The sequence below is a fragment of the Alnus glutinosa genome, chromosome 6 (assembly GCF_958979055.1).
Source record: "Alnus glutinosa chromosome 6, dhAlnGlut1.1, whole genome shotgun sequence".
Classification (NCBI taxonomy): Eukaryota; Viridiplantae; Streptophyta; class Magnoliopsida; order Fagales; family Betulaceae; genus Alnus; species Alnus glutinosa.
Window position 1 is genome coordinate 6092889 of NC_084891.1, and position 9599 is coordinate 6102487.

Below are 9599 nucleotides of genomic sequence, written 5' to 3' on the forward strand. Positions count from 1 at the left end.
AAAAACAAAATTTAATTGCTTTGATATATGACCATGAAAGTTACCTTTATATGAAGCAAATCCACTTTCCCAAGGTGAAACTGAAAATAGGACATATTTGGGGGTAAAAAAAGAAGCATGCAGCAAAAAGGTAAGCAACACATCTTCCTCAGTACACTACTTAGAGTGAAAGACTGCAAGTGCAATAATACAGAAACATAATATATATAACAAATTTGGAAGACTAACAAATAATTTTCGCAATTCTCAATTGTTTTCAACACCTTGTACACTTGCGAGTATCCATAAATATATATCACAGGCCAACTAGATACTAATTTTATATCTCCCTGCATGATTATTAGGTTAAAGCAAAATGAGGTATAAAATGAATATTAATGACTAATCACCAGGGGAAAAACACAACATTTTTCTTCATTCTTTTCAATTCTGTCTCCACAGTGACTACGCCACAAAAAATAGAAAAACCATGAGGAAAAAGATCAATACAAAGAATATCTTGATCATCAGCCACCTATTAGATGATATGCTGTTCAGATACTTGAGCAGGGCGCCTTGTGCCCCCTCCACATTTGCCACTGTGTCATCCATGTTCTCATCAATCCTGCAACAAAAATACCAGTATCAATCGTCAAATTAAAAGTTCAGTTCAGGGGTCAGAAAGCAATGAATTATTATTATTATTGCACTTCATGAAAGCCCATTCACATTCTTAACTGTTGAAGCATATGCATGAAATTGTTTCATGCTAAACTAAAATGGTTTCAAATAGTTGCAAACTGTTTTTTGATAAGTAAGTAGAAATTTCATTAAAAAAGCGTAAGGCGCCCCTTAGTACACAGGGAGTATACAAAGGAAGAGCCCAGCTAGCCCATAAAGCAGAACCCAAGAAGACCCTCAAAAACCCCATAACCCAACACCACCCAAAACCCTCGAGAGCCCCAAAACCCAAAATAGAAACAGCCCCCATTAAAAACAGTCCACGAAACCACCCAACCCTAATCCCCTAAACCCCTAAGCCCCTAAAGCTCACAATCTTCAATCATATCCCATCGCGTATGTTCCTCGTCAAGGGCAGAGAGTACAGCCATAGATTTTTCATCTTTTTCCCCGAAAAACAAAGAGCATGCCATAGACAACTCCATAGGAGATAAAGGCTGGAGTTGTTTTCCTTGACCCACCACCGGCTTTGGCTTCCTCCCTTCCGACGAGCCCATCTCAATGGAAACTTGTGGACCCACGGCAGAATTCTCCGACCCACTCCCTAAGTCCTCAAAAACAGAATGCTTCCGACCAGCCTCTGAGGAAGCCAAAGAAGAAACCGGGAGAGGAAAATGAGAAGAATCGGTGACAAGAACGGGATCCGGGACCGAAACCAACTCCGAACCCATGTTCGAACCCTGACAAATCCTCCGACCGGCTATCCTACGCCTAGAGGGATAGTTCGCGTCACCATAGTTGATGGAACTCTGCAAATTAAGAAGTTCCCTTTTTCCTTTAGTCTTTTGGCGCGCAATCATTTTCTCCCGCTGAAACTCTTCTTCCATGGAATCCCTAATTGCCAAGGCCTCCTCCCCAAAAGCCCCTTCCAGTGCCCAATCCAAAGGCAAGCCATCCCAATAATCTTCTTCCTCCTCCTCCCAAACTACAATCTCCCCGTTATGATCAGAATCGATGGGCCACCTCTGAGATTGAGAAATACCATTTCCTTCAATGGAACATGGAACGATGCATCCACTCAAAGGAGAGGAGAGACCAACCGCCCCAACGTCCTTCACCTCACACGGCAAAACATGAGGGACAGAAGCAATCGGGGGTAAATTGAGGAAACCCTTCTTAAAAAGCCCCTGATTAGCTGTGGTCTGGTTCTTCTTTTTCGCACGAGACTCTCCACCCGTTTCCTTAAAAGGAATAGGATCTGCGGAATGCTTTGAGGCTACCAAAGAATCATCTAACAACCCATCATTCCATACCACTTTCTGCCCTGCCCTGATCTCCCTAGCCCTCCTGTAGTAATACTTAAAAGGACAGCTTAGCAAGAAGGGGGAAGAGGGAGATCGAAGCTTCTTCCCCAGCTCATTGGCTCCTGAGAGGGAAGGAAAACCAGAGGATTTTTCACCACTCAAAGACCCAGACGACGCCGGAGGAACAGCGGTCGCCGGCGACGGCAAATCCGCACTCGGCAGAGGAAAGACGAACGCAGTGGCCGGCTCAGAACAGTCACCGCTCAAAAGGTCCCCACTGGGAACCACCATCTCCGACGAAACGCCATTGCACAGCCCAGAAGAATCCACCGAAGTCGTCTCCGGCAACGACGACCGTGAAGAACTAGGTTTCGGCATGAGGCATCCCAAGCGCAAACCATTCCGACACAGTCCATTCCTTGCAAGACGACCCAGAAGCTTGTTAACAGCCCGGCCCACAGCCATGTTGGACCCTATGACCCGCTTACTCCACGTGCGCAACTTAGAGATTTCAAATTTCAAACTCGCACGTGGACGATAAGACTTACCCAGTGGACGGCGATGCTGGTCCTTACCCAAAGGATCGAACGGCTCCAAAGTAGAACAGTCCACCGCCGTCCTCAGATCTGCATCTAGCACCCTCGCCGCCGGAAGAAGATCAGGCTCACAGTGAACCACTGGCGCGACCTTACTCCCGGAAGAGTTACCCCCCATGATAGGCCCCTTCTTCACGACACCGACCGAGCCTGCCTTCAACACCTCCACAAAGGAGGGCCCCTTCGAAAAGGGAACCAAACCCGGCCAAACCTCAACTCCCTTCCCCTTATTCTCTGCCAATTCATGCAAGGTCCCATTCTCCCCGCCCACAGAAGCAGAGAAAAGAGCAGCGGACTTCCTCAGCTCTTCGGAGAATTTGATCCATCCCCACCCTCTACGTCCCTCAGGAATCAGGATAAACCCTTTCCGACCACCCATCCCGAAAGAAGCTGCTTCTAAGAAACGGCCGGCTTGGTTACACCCTCTCCGAGCGATCAGAACTCTCGAACCTTCCCTGAAAGATTTGATGAACACATTTATCTTCTCAACGAAAAATGAAACGTGTACACGGAGGATTCAATTAATGTGGAGGGGCAGATGGCTATGGGTGAGTTATCTTCCACAGCTAACCAATCCAAAGGTCTTGGTCTAAGTATCTAAGAATCACCAAGTTTCAACATCTCCCCAAGGGTTGCCATGTACTCGATGCATTTAGCTAGCCAACCTTAAGTTTATTACGGCAGAAAACTAACACTAGATATCATCGACGAATGAGTTAATGGCTTCCCTGTTTCTGTCCCATTTACCAGATAACCAAGAACTATGCACACCCAATGATTCCTGAACTATCAATAATCAGAAAAACCCCTGGTTCTTCATGAAAGTCTCCAACTTAAGTCCCGATAAACTGATGGAAGAGAAGACATTAAAAGATCACAAGCATCTACCTACTAAGGAAAAAACTTAATTGCAATCATCTGATGAAATTTACTACGACAAATTGGAGGCTCTTAAGAAATTAGAAAATTGATAATAGATCTTCTTTTCTTTCTTTTTTGACAAGTAACAAAAATTCATTAAAAACCAAAGAGCGCACCAAAGTACAAAAGAAATATACAAGAGAAACACCTAGCCAAAAAAAGAATTGAAATCAAGAGTCATGAAAACTAGAAACATGAAAACAATCATAGGCAACCATCCGTTGGAAAAGGGTAGAGAAAACGAATGCCTTCAACTCCGTTGATATAGATCTCAGAAGAATAATAATAGGGTCATATGTGTCTGGATGTAGAGAGAGAGGAGAGAGCTTTTAATGCACAATTTGGTTCTGAGTTTGAGCCTGTCACATTTCAGTGGGAATATTCTGATGAGGTGAAGAATTGGTAAAAGAAAAAATTGTCAATTTCATGGATGGAGGCTTTTAGAGAGGGATGCCTAAAAATATTACCATCAGAAATTAGATTCAAAATTGTCTGAAACTTAAATATAATCTTCTCTCTGGTGGAAATCTTATGTGCATTGATCAAACTGCCCTCTGACTAGTTGATACAGTACTTATGAAATAGAACTGAAAGCGAAATGAGAGAGAATCAGAAGTGACTCACTCAAAATCTAATATAGCAAGTCTAGTTAAAAGAATGATATATCGGATAATAAGTTCCCAATATAGTAAGTAAAAATGTAAAACATAAAAGTCAAATGCTACCTTCACTGTTCCATCTATATTCTGACTACACTGTCAAAATGCTCCCTAACCTTCAGAGACAACCAAATTATTGAGCAAAGCTTTAGTGTAGGTAACTTTACCTTGCCTTGCTTAGCAAATGAAGCTTGTCTTTAGGCTCATACTCAGCTCACTCATCATATAATTAGCTTATGCTCAGTTAATCGATGTCATCACATACAAACAGTTTGAACCAAAATATAGCGAGTAATTCATGATGTAATGGTTCACTAAAAAGTCAAGTAACTGGTATTACTACAACCAACAACATGTGGGACATATACTGGAATATAAATTGATCAGTGTGAACCACAATATGTCTGTACTGTGCCAGAGTGATTACTGTATATGAATTACAACCTGATGGCAATCTCTCCTTGCTGAGAAACCAGAGTGGCCAACTGGTTGAAGATGCTGCTGAGCTCATGAATAGTGGACTCAACATTTTGAAGAGTTTCAGCTCTGCTCTGCATGTAACTGTCTTGCAATGGAACCAGCTGCTGCTCTTGTTGCTGTTGATGGTGCTGTTGGTGCTGCAGCAATGGCTGACTCTCCCCATCCATCTGCTTTCTGTAAATTTAGAAACCAGGAATAAGGTTTCCCTCGGAATAAATTCACAACTTTAAGGCACCTGAACCTTGGTTCAGGTGTAAAGGGGTGGGTTGCTGCTGGGTAGGTCTAAGCTTCAACACTTGCCCAGAAACTTTATTAAATTAAAAAATATCAGAACTAGACCAAAATTTCAACTCCAAATAAACTCAACACTGCAGAACTTGGCTTTACAAGAAAATGGCATGATTGAAACCAAGATGAGAATAAAAAAGGTTAAATTTCAAAACACCAGCAAGAAGAAGCCTCATACTCTTATTCTCAAGTTTAGAAGCGGATACAACCAGAAAAAAGGTTTTACAATTCAATGTTCTGTATAAACCATGATGGCAACCCCATTTTTTAGCATCATAGGAAATGAAAAATAATATATATATTAAAAAATATATAAAAATTAAAAATTAAAATTCAGTATTTCTTAGGATGTCTCGGAGTAATAATGAGTAAAAGCAGAAATGACACAAATTGCAAACATCTAAGCCATACATCAAAAACAACTCGGGTAAATGCCAAGACTAGATTTCAAACAGAATTCCAAAAATTATATACGCAAATCATACATTAACCATATACTCTTGATATATTAGATCTTACATATGTTACACAATAGCTGATTAATGATAATGACATGGTGTTCCAGGTCTTCAAAAAGGTATATTGTGATACATCAATTAATTAATAATAACCCCTCCCCTTTCCCCCTTTCCTATGTATTGCTCAGAAATAATAATAATAACAATAATCCAGTACAATTGGTGCCTACCCAGCAAACAAAACCAACAATCTCTTACCTAGGAAACGATTGGGATGAAGATGGTGATCCATTGGCCCATGGAGGAGGAGGAGGGGCATTTGAGCTGCTTGCGGCTGACCTGGCAGCCAGCGGACGCTGACGGACAAAAGGATTTGTAGAATCCTTAGAAGCAGTGGAAGAAAATAGCTGTCTTCTGTTCTCATGAACCTTCATGTTCTTCATGAAGCAAATAAAATACTTTTAGTCTTGGAGTTAATAATTAAAAAAGAGCTATAAAGCAACAGTGCTGGAATAAACACCCACTGAGATAACCAGACTAATTGAAAAAGCAAGGATGCTCAGCAACACTGGACTTACCTCTGTTCTCATGGTGAGAACTTCTTTGAACTCTTTTGTGGTGCTCATCAAACGATTCTTGAGGTCATCTACAACTGTGGTTGAATGACTAGTGGTGTCACTAGAGATATTCCCACTCTCATTTCTCGAGTTGGAAAGGAGCTGAAGGTCTACCACTGCAGAGTTTAGTGCAGTGATATCTTGCTTGATAAGTCCTGTCAGCTCCTGGATTTCTTTGGTGGGGTCATCAAAAACTGAAGTCCTCTTTGCCACTATAAATCAATAAAAATAAATTGAAAGGAAAAAGGTTGGAGTCATCATTCAAACTGCATTTACAATAATCACAAAGCGAGCAGGTACCAGTAGGGGATGATGTGGTAGGGACTGACAAGTTAGCAGAAATATTGGGTTGTAAATTAGGAGCATTACCTATCTCGAATTTGGGGCTACCTTTGGAATCTTCTCATAATGTGGAATGCAATTTTAGAAAAGATGGAGAAGAGATTAGCGAGAAGGAAGAAGTTATACCACTCTAAAGAGGGGAGATATACTCTTCCGACAAGGTAAGCTTAATAGCTTATCAACCTTTTTTTTTTATCTTTATTCGCTATTTTTTTTATGATGTAGCTACTCTATAGGAAAAATTGCAAAAGAATTTTTTAGGCGTGAGGTTGGTGATATGAGTTCAAATAGCATTTGGAAATTGGTGGATTGGAATGTGGTATCTTCTTCTGTTAAATCAGGTGGTCTGAGAAGTACAAAACTGAGAAAGTTTAACAAGCAATATTGGGAAAGTGGTTGTGGCAATATGGGAAGGAAAGGGACCATTTGTGGAGACAGGTTATGGGCACAAAAATATGGTGAACTTTGGGGAGAATGGGTTTTGGTTTCAGTGTGTGGGCCTCATTGGTCAAGTTCACAAAAAGTATAAGTGGATGGGAGAGATTATCAAGTTATGTAGAATTTGTAGTAGGGGATGGTATGAGATTTCATTTGGCATGATGTGTGGAGTGGGAAGTTCATGTGAATGATTTATTCTCTGATATGTTTTCAATAGCTGAGGATGTGGATCCTTCTGTAGCTTCATATATGCATTGCTTCGTATCTGTGTATTTTGAAAATTCCAGGATTGGGAGTAAAAGTCATTGGGTTCCTTGTTTGAGTAGCTTGATTCTAATTTTTCTTTCAGATGAAGAGTGGATAGATAGCATTATAGGTTGACCAGCAAGGGAAATTCGATGTATGTTCTTGTTACAGTGCTTTGAGAGGGTTCACCATTGTCATGTTTCCTTGGAAGAGTATATGGCGTGTAAAAGCAGCTTGGAAAGTTGCTCCTTTTGCATGGACAGCAGCTATAGGGAATATTTTGAAAAAGTGGGGAAAATCATTGTTGGAATGACTATTGAGGTACTTTCTTGTTGGATGCAAAGTTTGAGCATAAAAGGCAATTTGGAGGGTGGTTCCAGTATGCAGTATGTAAAGTTCATGGAAAGAATGGAACAATAAGTTTTGGGATTCCTCCTGTTTTGGGGTTTTTCGGGTGTTTTTCCTCCCTCCCCTCTCTTTTCTGTTTTGGTGTCCTTTTTGTATACTTCTTGCATGCTTAGAAGAACCTTTACGCTTTTAATAAAATGCTCTACTTACTTATCAAAAAAAAAAACAATAAGTACATTTAATAGTGTTGAGCTCCCTTTAGATTCCCTTAAGCCCATGTTCTTAATATCTTCGTATGATTGGATGATTAATTTAGGCAGAACTCTTCGTTTTTTACTTTCATTGATCTCCTTATTTTAGATTTATAACTTTTGGAGATCCTCTACAACCATTAATATCAACAGTATTTAACTATCCGATCAGAAGAATACCCTCACATCTCTTGACATCAGATTTCATGGTAAATTTCAAATCTGGTAATTTAATACTTATATTAAAGAAATAATTTCAAAAATTCCAGCCATATTCTAAAAATGAATTCCTCGTCCAAATTGTATGTAGGAACAAACAATAAGCAACATAAATTAACCTTCTAGTGAGACTTTCAGTTCATCACTTACACTTTGCCAACTTTGCAAGCTTCTGTGACGTCTGGTGTATCCCATACCCAATCTTGGAAGCCCTCCTGTTGAACTCAGACTGAATTGCAACCACAGATCGTTGTTCCTCCGACTTTGAGCTACTACTTGACCCATTTGGCACCGATCCTGACGAAAATGACTTCTTACGCTGCTCGGCTATACTTTGGAACTCCTGTGTCCGATCCCGGAACGTCGATTGTGCTGATTTGACATGCATTTTCCTAACCCCACCTTAAATTGAAATTCTACAATAACATAACCCCCTGAAATCACAGAATTCATTCAGATCTTTCGATTTGAACTCCAGAAACCTTTAGAAACAGATAAAATATATTCAAAATCCGAATCTTATATATTTCATCGTCTAAAACAACCCCAATTAAGCTAAAAAAAAACTATTTGGCCTAGTGATCCCAACCGTTCATTTCTAAATTCCCATCAGTTTTCTCAGCAATATAATTCGCCTAAATGTTGAAAAACCCTGTAAATTCATTCAATCATACAAATTCAATTGGTTCCAGAAGGAAACAAAAAAGAAGAGGAAAATTATAATTTCGAATCTTAAAATTATTGCTATACTAGGACCGAATATATAGACGTGGCTGATCCTAGCAGTGTATTGGGTTAGCCGAGTTTATTTTTTTTTCCTGGAAAAAAACAGCAAAACGCTAAATTCGAGCTTTTATCTTTTCCCTTTCCATATTTTCTCATCAACCAATCAGGAACAGAAAAATCAGGGCAATAGCATAGAAAATCACCTCTCAAAATGCGAGATCTGAAACCCTATAGCCGCGGAATCAATGCAATTCTCGTAAACCGCCTCCAATTTCAGGAACAAAGCGAGTGAGTTCCTAGATCTGGATCGAGCTCAGCCTTCATGCCAATTTGACAAGGAACCCTGATACGACGTCGGGTCGGGTGAAAAATGGAAATAACAAAGAACAGTGGCTAGATTTGTGGGAATGAGTAGGCTTTGTGAAGGAAAGTGTGCGATGCGAATATTGAAGAGCCGAATGAGAAATTTGTTGAAAAATGGTTTAACGCACCGTCTTGTAGCGGATAAATGTGTTTTTTTTTTTTTAAAATAAAATTACAGTTTAACCTCTAAATTACCATCAATTTTATAACTAGCCTCACAAACTGACAACACTCTAACTCCGACCTCCCAAACTATCAAAATGTTTAAGAAATGCCTATTTTGGCGAAATATGTCCATAATACCCTGTTACGGGTCATTTTTCAATTAAAAAATTAAAAACAAAAAAAAAAATTAAAAAACTAAACTAAACAAAAAAACTTTATTTTATTTTATTATTATTTTGAAAAAAAAAATGAAAAATGCTTGGGAAGGGGGCCCTAACACCCATATTCTTTTTAAAAAATAAAAATTAGTTTTTTTTCTTACTTCTAATTTTTAATTTTTTTAGTTTTTTTTTGAAAATTTAATTTTTATTATTTTTTAATTGAAAAATGACACATGACAAGGGCATTGTAGGCATATTTCGAAAAAATTGACATTTTTGAAACTTTTTTTGTATTTTGGGGGGTTAGAGTCCAAACGTTGGTAGTTCGTGAGCTACTTGCAAAATGGCTGACAGTTT

General features: G+C 39.5%; 1 protein-coding gene across 1 annotated transcript; it reads right to left on the reverse strand.

Moving 5' to 3' along the window:
- Positions 1 to 214: 214 nt before the first annotated feature.
- Positions 215 to 9019, reverse strand: LOC133870758 (syntaxin-32). Its single transcript, XM_062307963.1, has 6 exons — positions 8757 to 9019; positions 7978 to 8261; positions 5945 to 6195; positions 5625 to 5803; positions 4585 to 4794; positions 215 to 604 (listed from the first exon to the last, which is right to left on the reverse strand). The coding sequence occupies exons 2-6, from the start codon at positions 8213 to 8215 to the stop codon at positions 445 to 447; spliced, it is 1038 nt and encodes a 345-aa protein (XP_062163947.1). The 5' UTR covers positions 8216 to 8261; positions 8757 to 9019; the 3' UTR covers positions 215 to 444.
- Positions 9020 to 9599: the final 580 nt, after the last annotated feature.